The sequence below is a fragment of the Monocercomonoides exilis genome, assembly GCF_001643675.1.
Source record: "Monocercomonoides exilis strain PA203 chromosome Unknown scaffold7-2047599, whole genome shotgun sequence".
Lineage (NCBI taxonomy): Eukaryota > Preaxostyla > Oxymonadida > Polymastigidae > Monocercomonoides > Monocercomonoides exilis.
In genome coordinates this window covers 1,567,192-1,580,132 of record NW_027150552.1, presented here as the reverse complement: position 1 = coordinate 1,580,132, position 12,941 = coordinate 1,567,192, and the positions used below count along the sequence as shown (strand labels likewise).

Genomic DNA, 12,941 nt, shown 5'->3' with positions numbered 1-12,941 from the left:
ATTTTATTGAACATTCATATATATATAACACTCAACACATGTTTTTCCTTTCGACAGACACGATTCGTCAAAAATTTCATTGTCGCAAAGGCTTATTCTTCAAGTTTCAATCTCATGTTTTAATAATTATGAAAGAGTTAAGGAGATACAAAAGATGAAAAGGTTCTGAACAAATATATTTTTTTCTGAAAGAATTTTTGAAACAACAAATAAATTTCAAAATCCAATCAAGAATTCCAATCAAAAAATCGTTTGTTCTCATATCACATTGTGATTTAATAATTCAAACGATAGTGCTAAATTCGAAAAATAAATAGTTTATAATAAAATAAAACATTTCCAAATTTAAAAAAAGAAAAATTTGAAGGTAGAGAAAAACATGTTCAATCACAATCACTGATATGAGTTTCTATTTGTTATTCCACAATTTTGCTACAGTTATCTTAAATGTTCGATAAATAGAAAAAAAGGCAATTATATAATAAAGGGCGCAGGAATTTTTCATTTTGAGTTTTTGTTTGCATCCACATCCATGGTGAGGCGCTCCACCAGCGCAAAAGCTGCATTCAATATTGCTGCATTTCTGTTGCTTTGTGTAAGATGCCTTAATGCTGAGGGTAATGCCAATGAACAAATTTTGCAAAAAAGGAGCGAGGAGATCCGGAACAGCATGTTGAGCAATGCACGTGAAAATGTCGAGCATAACAACAATTTTACTATTCAGAGGGAAACGATTGGGAGCGCAGCTGACAATTGCATCTGCTGTGTTCAAACAAGTCTCAAAATCATCAACAGCTCGTTGTGTGCGAGCCATCTCACCATGGCGCCTCTCTGTGGATGCACACTCCTCACTTCTCACCACCACTCATCCACCACCATCAGCTCCACCACCATCAGCTCAACCACCTGTCAAATCCACCCCCACCACAATCACAAACACCACCCACTTTTCCTCTCTGCCCATGCCTCCCTCGCCCTCACCAACTTCTCTCTCCAAATCCCTCAACCAGCATTCCTCTCCTTCCCCCTCTTCTCCATCCCTCCAAATTCCCTCTCTTCCACTCACTCCCCAATCCCCGCCTCCTTCTCCATCTCCCATTCTTCTTTCTCCTCTTTCATCTCCCTCATTCAACCCTTCATTTTTTCTCCTTCTTCCATTACTCCTTCTTCTTCCCTTATTCATCTCCATCTCTCACACACATTCTTCACCAACATCACCACTGCACCACAATCCACACACATCATTCCTGCCATTCACACACACTCACACAACTCATTCACCACAACAACCACCACAAACACAAACACGAACACGAACACGAACACGCACAGAAACACCCACATAATTCCCTCCTTTTCTCTTCATTTTTCCCTCTCCGTCCATTCAACCATCTTCCTCCACACCCACAACCCCATCGATGGAGCTATCCTACCTTCCCTTAACAGCCCATTCACATCTCTTTCTGCAATAAACACATCTTTCCTCCACCAAACACGCTCTTCACCAAATGATCTTGTAAAATATAACGGATCCGAAACCCAAAGAGCGAAACCTGGTAGATTGTCTTTTACTGATTTGAATAGCTATATCTTTGAATGGTGCGAATGGGAAAATACAACTGGTGGGTCAAATGATGGAGGTGCTCTTTCTGTTGTTTGCAATAATGCAAATCTTACAACCAAATTATGCTCATTCAACAATTGTTCAACAAATGGATATGGTGGAGCATTGTATGTTCAAAAATTGTTTTATATGAGTATCACAAAATCTAATTTTACAAAATGCCAGGCAATGCATGGAGGAGCTGTTTATCTTGGTGTTCCATTATCAAATTCAGTTTGGATATCTTCAGAAAACAGAGTTGAAAGCTGCAAAATAACAAATTGGTGTGGGATCGGTTGGTATTTGGCAATTGGAACCTTATCTTCAAGTGGTAAGTTCTTGTTTACAAAATGCAAGTGCATCGCAAATTCTGGTGGTGATTCGGTTGGAGCTTTAACATTTGCATATCCTCCAAGCGACAAACCAAAACAATTTTTGGTTGAAGATTGCCAGCTCATAAACAATAAATTGACAGGTACGTCTTCTACACGTGGAGGGGCTGGAATTTTTACTGAAGTAACATTTCCCTGGATGAGTGGAACAAAATTCATCACTTTTTGCTTTTTCGATGGCAACTCCGCAACAAATGGAAGAGGAAATGATGTTTTCTTCAGCGGAAACAGCATCACCCAATCTCCGTTCGAGTGTTGCGGGTCAACAACTTTAACAAAAAGAGTCTGGAATTGTGAAACAGCTGATAACGCCAATTTCAACAGCTGGCTTCCAATCATCGACCAGAACAAAATCGTTGGCAACAGCGGAAGTGATGTCGATGCCTGCGGCAAAACACATCAAAGCTCATGCGCCACCGTGGAGTATGCTCTCGGATGCATTGCTCCCTTCAGCGATGCCTCCCTCTCTCTTCTCCTCTCCACTTTCACTCCCACAAAGACTCTCACATTCCGTGCCCCAAATACAAAAATCACTGGAAATGGCACAACTGCCACCATCATCGCCTCCAGTGGCATTCCCCAGCCATCAAACTCACATTCACAGTCATCACAATCAACATCATCGTTTTCATCGTTTTCTTCATTTTCATCATTTTCATCATCAACCCCTTCTTCACCAGATCCATTTGCCTCTTCTGCCCTCTTCCAACAGACCCAGGGCTTCCTCACAGTCTCTGCCCTCTCCATCTCCCACAACTCCACAAACACTATCACCCCCATCCTCTTCCACCTCTCCGAAAACTCCCCTTCCCTCAACCTCAACACAACCACCGTCATCGGAACAACCTCATCTTCATCATCAATCACGACCCCCCTCTTCTTCCTCACTGCTGGCTCCCTCGCCCTCAACCACACAGCAATCACCAGTCTCGCCCTCAACAGCCAAAGCATCTTCCACCTCACCTCCCTCACCGCTCCCCTCACCATCAACTCCTCCAACATCACCGACATCACCTCCACATCCACCCCCACCAGCTGTGTCCTCTCCTCTGCCACTTCCCCTTCCCTCTCCCTCTCCCTCGCCAACTGCACCATCACCAACATCAACTCATCACAGCTGAACCAACAGACAGCCACAGATGGCGGATGCATCTCATTCTCATCGTTGACCCCTGCCAACTCCTTTTCAGTGAGTGACACAAATTTCTCCAGCTGCTCTGTGAGCGAGGATACAAGTTCTGGAGGAAGAGGCGGTGCTCTCATGATCGAGTTCAAGGATGATTCAGAAGTATCTGAATCCTCCTTTTCCATCACTAATATCGTGTTTTCAGGCAACAAGGCGAGTGTCGGAAGAGATATGTATTTTGTGTGCGAATCCCTTGTCGCTTCTGTGAAAGAGCCTTTGTTCGCCTTCATGGGAAACATCACTCAGAAAGACAACTCGATTGTTGGACATGACAGAACAGATGCATTCGGAGATTGGGATGTGGACTTGTTCATATTTCTGGACGGATATAAAGCTGACAAGGTGTTTATCGATGGAACATCTGGGATGGAGGTATTGTATTGTGGGATTGAAAAGGTGCCATGCAAGAGTGTGGACTATGGGGCAGGGCATCTGAAGAGAGCACAGAACATAAAAGAAGAAATTGTTGTGTGTTCGAAATCGACAGTAACTGGATGTTTGGATGTGGGAGGGGTGCATATAAAAGCAAAAGAGGAGGAAATGATAAGAATCGAATGCCAAAGAGAAGCGTGTGGGTCCGAAGAATCCATTCTGAAGACAGAATCACTGACAGAAATGGAGTCCATCGGGATTGTTGTTCCATCGAATTTTGAGAGGGCAATCTCAGCAGTGATCGAATCAAGCACTCAAAATGGGGAGTTGCACATGAAGAACTGCATGATGAGTGTGGTTGGAGGGAAGGAAAACACAATTGAATTTTCCTTGATCAAATCGACAGGGAAGATGGTTGAACTGGACTCTGTCACGATTTCAGAAGTGAAATCGTCTGACTCGTTGTTTTCATTTTCACTTTTCTCATCAAATGTTAATGAAGGAGAAAGTGAAGAAAAATACAAAGTGAAACTGTTGAATTGTTCAATGGAAGGATGCATCTTTGAGTGTTCCTCATATGGTGAATCTCCATTGATGATATCTTCTTCTGTTTTGTTTGAAAGCAGCAACTTTTCAAATATTGAGAACAAGGGCAGTGAAGAAGGAGGTGTTGCAAGAGTCACATTAATAAATGACGAAGTTTTGGTTGTTAAATCGACAAATGCATCATCTTGTTCGCTTTCATCAGGCAATGGAAAAGGAGGATTCTTGTATTTGAACTGTCAAAATTGTTTGGAAGAAAATCCTTTTCTTTTGGAAGACGTTTCGCTTGCAAACAACAAAGCGTCCATTGGAAAGAATATGTTCATTTTGGGAAAGGATTTCAACAGTTCTGTAACAAATGATTCATTCCACTTCAATTACTTGTCCATGATAAAAGATGGTAATTTGTTTGTTGGAAGTGATGAGTTTCATTCAAACAAAGATCTGTTCATGTTCCTCGTTCCATACAGCTCGTTTGAGATTTTTATCTCATCGAGTGGATTTGATGTTGCAAGATGTGGAAGTGAGGAAGAGCCGTGCAAAACAATGTGGAAAGGGATGGAAAACATGGAAAAGAAAATTGGAAAGAAAACAATTCAGATTGAAGGATCAACTATTATTCGAGATTCATTCAATGTTTCCGATTATTTGATCAAAAAGAGTGTGAAGATGGGAGAAGAGAATGTGAAAGCAACTTTGAATTTTGAAAAGGCAATTGGAAGCCAACCGGAATATTTCATGGTAAATGATATTCATCTTGAATTGACAAATATCCAACTGAAACTGTCAACTGGATTTGACAACTCAGCCAAAACAATTATTTCAAACAGAAAAGGTGAGTTGACAATTACTGGATGTTCATTCCATTCAGAGGCAGAAGTGAACAATGGATTTGATTGTGTATTTGTGGATGCAATTAGAGGAACAATGGAAGTGAATGATTTGTCGATTGAATCGTGCAATGTTGGAAACAGTGTTTTTGTTTTTAATGATATTGGAGTTTCTTGTCATTTGATGAATGTTCGAGTGAAATCGTTGAATGAAAGCAAAGGATGTATTTTGTCAATCAAGAAACCTGAACCAGGATTGAAGATTAATGAAGGAGGTGAAGAATACGTAAATATTGAGATTGACCAATCATCATTTTCAGGAGTGAAGAGAAATGATAATGGAGCAAGCATTTTGGAATCAAAGAGTGAGAAAAAGATTTGTTTGATTGTGAATTCGAGTAACATCACAGAAGGCAAAGCAGAAACAAGTGAAAAAGGAGGTGCAATATTCTTCACATTGGGTGCATCTGGATCAATGAAGATGATTAAGTCCGAAGTCAGTCAATGCAGCTGTACCAATGGAAAAGGAGGAGGAGTTTATTTGGCAACAAAGGAAAGAGGAAAATTGGATTTCACATTTGTGGGAATGAAGTTCAGTGCAAACACAGCAAGAGTGGGAAATGATATTTTCATTGAGTGTTTCAACATCACATCTCAGATCAATGAAATGCAATTTCGGTTTGATCTTCGAGAGAATCATTATTCGCGAATTAATGCAATATATGGAAGAGATTCATGCGATTATTCAAGCGACACTGATCTTATTGATTTTGTGACAATTCATCAGGGTGACACGATCATTGTGAGCAGTGTGAATGGATCGAATGAGAGGCAATGTGGAGCAAGCACACTTCCATGTTATTCAGTTGATTATGGGCTGATGCATCTTACTTCAGATTTCATAAGTCAAATGTTCGTTGTTGAAAAGAGTACGATTGATGGGGAGATAAATCTGAAGGAGATGAGCCTGAGTTCGAAGAGCAGAGAAAATTGTGAAGCTGAAGTGAAATCAGGAATGACAAGAACAAGAGAGGCATTGATGACAACAACAGGAACAGTCTCATTGGTGAGAGTGAATTTTGTGTTTGATTCAAATTTCATCTCTTCACATGAATCACTGATCTCTCCAGAGGGAGGAATTCTTGAGATAATAAATTGCTCATTCACCTCAAAACAATCTAACGAAGAAGGAAATGAAGCTTTTGCGAGTGTTCCATTTTACATTATTAATATGGAAAAAGGAGAATTGCAACTTGATGGATGCTCAATATCAAATCTTATTCTTCATGAATCTGCATTATCTCTTTCATCACAACTTCCATCGGTGATTGATTCATTAACGATTTGCAATTCATCAATTAAAACTTCTCTGATAGATATTAATGAATGTGGACAATTAACAATTGAAGATTTCAAGACAGATAATATTTCAGTTGAAGGAAATGAAGAATCATTGATATCTTGCTTATCAATGAAAAAGACGATGCAGTTGACAAATTGCACAATAAGTGGAGTAAATTCAAACGAAGCAAAAGGAAAATTGATGAAATTGGAGAATTGCACAGATGTGAAAATGGACAGTTGCATTTTCGATGGGAATTCAAAGGAAAGAAATGAGGAATATTTAAATACAGGAGAAGAGATGTGCAGATGGGATGGATCTCTTGTTGATGTTGTGAAGAGTTCTGTTTTGATGAAAGACATAACAATATCGAATTCACCAGAAGGTGGAATAACAATGAGTGGAGGGGAAATGACTGTTAATGATGGAAGATTTGAGAACAATAATCCATCCATTGAAGGATATCCATCATTGAGAAGGAATATCATCTGTTCAGACTCAGGGACATTGAATGTGATAAGTTTGAAAGGAGGAGATGGATGGGAAAGAAATACTTCACTTTGGATGTTGAATGAAGGATGCAGTTTTGAAGGGATTGTTTCAGAAAGGGATTCATCATTTTTCATTCCTGTATTAGAGAGTGTGGAAGCAAAAGAAGAGACAGATAGAATGAAACTGACATCCAAAGGGATGCTTCTTGTTCCTTGCAATCTGTCATTCGCAGTTGTGAAGAGGAAGGGAGATGAGAAAGAGATTGAAAAGCATGATTTTGATTCAAATGTATTCTTATCAGAAAGAGAAGTTGAAGGGAGTGTGGCAAAAGATCTCATCAGGAGTTGTGGAAATGATATTGAGGTGAGTGTGCATGTTTTATTTGGGAATGCAGAATCTCCTTCATCAACACAGCCATTCATTCTGAAGAATAAGAGCATCACTCCACCAAAAGGAGATGAAAGAATAGTTGAAAATGGAAAAGAAGGAAAATCATCATGGGCATTGATTGTGATTGTAACATTGATTGTGATTTTATTGATTGTTCTGATTGTTTCAATAATATTCATTGTTCGATGGAGGAAAGCAAAGAATGAGAATAAAGATCTGAGAGAGATTGTGAACGACACAGTCAAAAAGGATCCAAAGCTGATTGAGATGGTGACGATGGAAATGTCGCCAGAGGCGCAGTGGAGGAGAGCAGAGAAGGAGGCAGAGAAAAAGAACGAAGAAAACATAAAGAAAAGAATAAATGGAAAAGAGATGGTTCATTCAGAGTCTGAAGAGTATTTGCTGGCTGAAAGCGGATCAACTGAATATATATTGGGGAGAGAATCAGACAAGATCCCTGATTGGGTGTTGGAGAAGGTTGAGGAAGAAGAGACAAGAAAGAGATCGCCTTCACCTTCCATTTCATCAACTTGTTCAACTGATTCAGATTCAACTTTTGTTCGTGGAGAAGATCTGTGCCCAACCACCTCTTCAATGTCGAATCTGGTGGATGCAATGGCCTGTTCATCACCTCATGAGAAATTGATTGTGGATCTGCGAGATTCTCTGTTCATGCTGCTTCATGGAAGGAACGAGAAGAAGGAGATGGCGATAGGCACATTGACTGAGAGAGAGCACACAGCTGCGCAAGTGTTGTTTTGGGTGGCAAATGGTGCTCTTCACTCATTTGATGAAATGGAAAACCCTCTTCAATCTCTTTCCAATCTGAGCCCACACATTGTGCTGTTTTCAGAACACATGGTGATCTGCATTGTGATGCACTCTGATTTCTCGTCTGACGATGATTCAGACTCATCATCCATCTCATCATCAACAGTTGTCACATCTGCCAGTGACAATGACGAAGATGATGATTCTTTGCCTTCATCAGCCTTTGAGGATGAAGATGACAATTTCAAAAAAGAGTGTTTGAGATGGAAGGCGCCTGAGCTGCTGATGAACAAGAAGAGGGAAGCAACGAAGGAGTCGGTGGCATTCTCGATTGGGATGATGCTGTGGGAATGCCTAACGCTTCATGTTCCGTTTGGGGAATATGAGGCAGAAATTGCTGGACAGAAGATTGTGGATGGGGAGCGTCCGAATATTGGGGTGGTTGAGTGCGAGTGGGGAAGAGAGTTTGTGAAGAAGTGCGTGCTGGGGGATTTGACAGAGAGGCCAACGCTGACAGATGTGAAGCGGTGGCTGATTGGGCACTTTCCAGAAGAAGCAATAATTGTGACAGCAACAGATGCAATATTCACCGAAGACTGAATGGGGGCAGTGCATGATGAAGAAGAGTGTGCATGAGGGGATGAAATTCAGATGAGCATGCGAATGCTTTGAACCATCTATTGGAACAATATGGTGTTGCAGAAAGCAGTGTTGAAAAGAAGCTGTCACTGTGCATGGAGAAGGGGAGAGGAAAGAAAATGAAAGACCGCTGGCTATAAAAAAAAGAAAAACATTACACCACCACAAACACATTAATTTTGATTTTATTTTGGCTGTTGTTGTTGTAATTCACACTTCTGTTTGTATTTTTGTCACCTGTCTGAAGTCTGGAAGCCATTTCGAGTTTTCACATCGCCTCTTCATTTTGTTGATGCTTTTGTGATGCTGAGGGTTTCGAATGCTGATCAATCATGAGGAGTGTTCTTGCTAATGAGATGTTCTTTTGATGATTATATTGGCTGCTTGAATCCTTTTATCACTTTTTGCATCGATATTTGTAATTTCACTTTGTTTTTTGTTTTGCTTTGTTTCTTCACTGTTTTTGCGTTTAATATTTTGTCACATAACAACTGTGTTTTGAGATATGCTTCTTCAAATGTTTTGACAAATAATTTCTTTCACTCACTTTTTCTTTTCGAATTGTTGAATTGTTCATATTTTTTTGTTTGCTTGTTTTTGAATATTTTTGTTTGTATTACTGGTTATTATGTGTGTAACTCATTTGTTGTTGTGCCTCACACATTGATTTTTCACAACACTTTTTATAGTCAGCAATGGCCGCTTCATTTTCAGAAGGAAAAGCGATCATTGAAGCAGATAAAACACGACGAACGTGATTTTTCAATGCTTAAAGAGGGTTCAACTTTTTTTTTCCTATCTGAACATCTCGGATGATTGTTGTTGATAGAAAAAAAATAAGTTGATTTATTTGAATTTCGGTGCTTTCCCAATAGGTGGACATAACCCTTAATAAATATTTTTTTCTATGAAAATCAAAATAATTTTGAATTAAAAATTTGTTAGTGAACTGCTTAATATATTGTAAATAGCCCTTCAAATTTCTTTGAAAAGTATTTTTCGATGTTTTTCAATTTTGTGATCTTTAAAATGTAAATATCTTAGGTTTGAGTTGATACAAGTGCAACTGAACAACAAGAATATTTGTTCATGTTTATATAAAACTGTTTCATTAGGTTTATTTTGGTTTTTAGGGTTTTTAAAAAGACAACAATAACCCAAAAAATAACTATTTAGGGTTATGTCCACATATGGGGATTGTACCTGAATTTCTTATCTTCATGGAAACCATCGTTGTGTTTCGAAATTATTCAATTGTCAATAACTTTATGGAATCAACTGGCTCTCTCTTTTGTTCACAAACATTTTGGTTTGGACTTTTTTCATTTTTCATTGATTTTGAAATCATCATCTTTCAGCATATGATGTTCATCAAGCATTCTCTCTTTCTTTGATTTTCTTTCAATGCTTTCAACAATCTCTCCAATTCCATCATGTTTCATATTTTCTTTATTTGTTTATTAAAATAAATCTCTTGTTCTTTGAGAGAATCTATATTTTGTTGTGTTTCTTCTATTCATGAGAACTTAATCTTTGAAATGGTCAAACTTGAATCTCCAACAGTGAATATTCTTTTGTGAAGATACAGTCCAAATCGGATATGATCACATCGAGTTTTGCACAACTTTTTGTGACAAAAGCCGATTTTGATTCTATGCGATGTCGCTTCAAATTGAAAATTTATATAATTGGTGTTTATAATTGTGGACACTTCCAATAACCGTTGACAGTGGATTTATCTCAACAATCGATGATCGTTGTTTTTTGACAATTTGCCTTATTATTCCCCCAATGAATTCAAACTTATAAGCCAAACAAAAATGAAACAACATGCTCCTAAGAATAAAGAAAAACACATTTTTTATAATATTTTATTGTGTTGGATGGGTGATTGAAACAATTCATATAAGTTCATATTCAATGATGAAATAGTCGGGCTTTTAATCAAAATGCAACTATCAACGGTTGATAAGAAAATGCCACTGTCCACTGTTTTTGAAAGTGTCCACCATTTAAAACACTAACTTAAATAAATATGTGAATTAATTAATTCAGTCAAAACCGGAAACAAGCACGTTGAATATTATCACATTCTCTTTTGGTAACCTTTTTGTGTGTTAGAACATTTTTTGCTTATTTTTCATTCATTTTTCATCGCATATAATCACAGTGCGTAATAAAAATAATCACATTTGAAATTATAATGGGTTCATTTTTCAATGAAAAATCGTTTTTTTTTTTTTTTTTTTTTTTTTTTTTTTTTTTTTTTTTTTGATCAATAATTAAAATTTTCACTTTTTCAAAAATGTGCTTAAATAAGTCAAAATATTGTGGGTGATTATTTTTGATATCGTAATTTTTCTTACAAAAAATTCGGATTGAAAATAACCCTTGAATATCAACAAAAGAATACTGAAAAGTGAAAAGGCTTATAAAAGATATCTTCATTTTTCTTTCAGCTTAAAGAATTGTTTTGATAACAATTATGATAATTCAACAATTCAAACACAATGTCTCTTCCCAATGACAAACAACGTTTGAAAAATCTCCACCCCGAAAAAAGTTATGATTTTAAAAATAATCACCCATGTGTTTTCATGATCAAAATTGTTCAAGCAAGTGAAAAAAGTGTATTTGCGTAGAATATCCAAAAATAAAAAAATCGACCCAAAATTAATTTTTTTATAAAATTTTTATTTTTTTCTGTGTAATGTCACATCGATAATAATCCCAATTGGACATAGCCACAAAAAGTTGTGCAAAACTCTATGTAATTGCATCCTTTTGAGATCATGTTATGTTTATTATTCCGTTTTTGAAAATTCTTCAAAAATTCACAATTTTTTCTTGCGAAATCAATTTTTTGTTATAAATACACATTATTTACACTCATCAAAAAATAATTTCGAAAAACCAAAAATTGAATTTTTTATTTAATATCTTGATTTTTCAATGAAATAACTTCACCAAATAAAATATCATGCAATTTGATATATTTTGCACTGTGATTGTATATGATTGAAAAATGAATAAATATGCGTTAAAAATGTTTTTACATGGTCAAATTTGATTATTGACAAATGTGGTTATATTTAAGTGATAAAATCCTGTTTTGACAATATAGTCAAATGAAAGTATTTGTCTCCATGATGGAGAACTTTGTTCAGTTGAAATGATTTTTTGTAGAAAAATATTCTATTCTCATTTTCACATACCAATTAAAAAAAAGAACTTCCCAAATTGTTTTTGATATAATAATAATAATAATAATAATTACGAGTAATTGAACAATATACGACCGTTAATAAGAATCTATGTGGATGATTAAAACGTTATTGTTCACTGTTTCATTAAGAAATTTTATTATTCTTTCGTGCGAAAAACTTTTATTTTTTGGTTAATCAAATTATCATTTCCCTCAAAAAGTGGTGTAAATTAAAAAAATGGCATTAGATATATTCAACAATATTCTCAATGAACAGATTGATAATTGAAATTCGACAAGAATCACTTAAACATGCTTTGAATATAATAAATTCGACTTGTTCATAATTTGAATAGAGCATTTTTTTTTGTTCAGCGTCAAATAATGTTTGAATTTCTATTATAAAGAAATTTATGCAACTGTATTCAACCCCAACAAGCTGATTTTGGATAAAACTATAACATAAACACTTATCTCAAAAGCGAACAAATAAAAACCCTCAAAAAAACACATTTGTTTCAATCAAATTGTAACAGGATTTTTGAATTTCACCAAAATTGAAAATAACATTTTTAACTGTTTCCGCAAACAATCGGATGAAAAAATTCACGTTCATGAAATGTTATTATTATAGATGTGACATATATCACTTTTGTTACCGGTCGTATTTTGTGCATGTACAAAATTAATTGAAAATATTAATTAAGAGTTATGTTTAATTTATTATTATATATATATATATATTCAGACACTTATTTAATAATTTATTTTATAACATTTTATTTTTATTTTTATTTTTATTTTATTTTATTTTTTTATTTTTTATTATTTTATTTTAAATATATTTTTCTTTATTTAATATTTTAATTTTTTCAGTCACGTCATGTTCACTATGAAAATGTTCACATCAGAAGGGATGCGACGCTTTTATTGACTTTCTGATGCTCAGCATATCACCGGTCTATCTCTAAAAATCTTTATTACATATAATCTCAAAATATCAAAAAGTGTTTTATTTAAAAGTTTTTCCATTAAAAATATATAGTTAGTGTTAATAATGGTGGACACTTTCAATAACTGTGGACAGTTGAATTATCTCAACAACCGTTGATAGTTGTATTTTGACAATTAACCCAATTATTCCCTCATTGAATATGAACTTATGAGACGTACTGT

General features: G+C 36.0%; 4 protein-coding genes across 4 annotated transcripts; 2 read left to right on the top strand and 2 right to left on the bottom strand.

Moving 5' to 3' along the window:
* Positions 1–680: 680 nt before the first annotated feature.
* Positions 681–1,346, top strand: MONOS_4097 (uncharacterized protein; the record flags this gene model as incomplete). The annotated part of the gene is made up of 1 exon (XM_067874141.1): positions 681–1,346. The coding sequence occupies one exon, from the start codon at positions 681–683 to the stop codon at positions 1,344–1,346; it is 666 nt and encodes a 221-aa protein (XP_067733539.1).
* A 463-nt stretch (positions 1,347–1,809) lies between these two features.
* On the bottom strand, positions 1,810–2,334 carry MONOS_4098 (uncharacterized protein; the record flags this gene model as incomplete). Its single annotated transcript, XM_067874142.1, has 1 exon — positions 1,810–2,334. The coding sequence occupies one exon, from the start codon at positions 2,332–2,334 to the stop codon at positions 1,810–1,812; it is 525 nt and encodes a 174-aa protein (XP_067733538.1).
* A 60-nt stretch (positions 2,335–2,394) lies between these two features.
* Positions 2,395–3,306, bottom strand: MONOS_4099 (uncharacterized protein; the record flags this gene model as incomplete). Its single annotated transcript, XM_067874143.1, has 1 exon — positions 2,395–3,306. One exon carries the CDS (start codon positions 3,304–3,306, stop codon positions 2,395–2,397), a length of 912 nt encoding a protein of 303 aa, XP_067733537.1.
* Positions 3,307–3,352: 46 nt separating this feature from the next.
* On the top strand, positions 3,353–8,521 carry MONOS_4100 (uncharacterized protein; the record flags this gene model as incomplete). Its single annotated transcript, XM_067874146.1, has 1 exon — positions 3,353–8,521. One exon carries the CDS (start codon positions 3,353–3,355, stop codon positions 8,519–8,521), a length of 5,169 nt encoding a protein of 1,722 aa, XP_067733536.1.
* Positions 8,522–12,941: the final 4,420 nt, after the last annotated feature.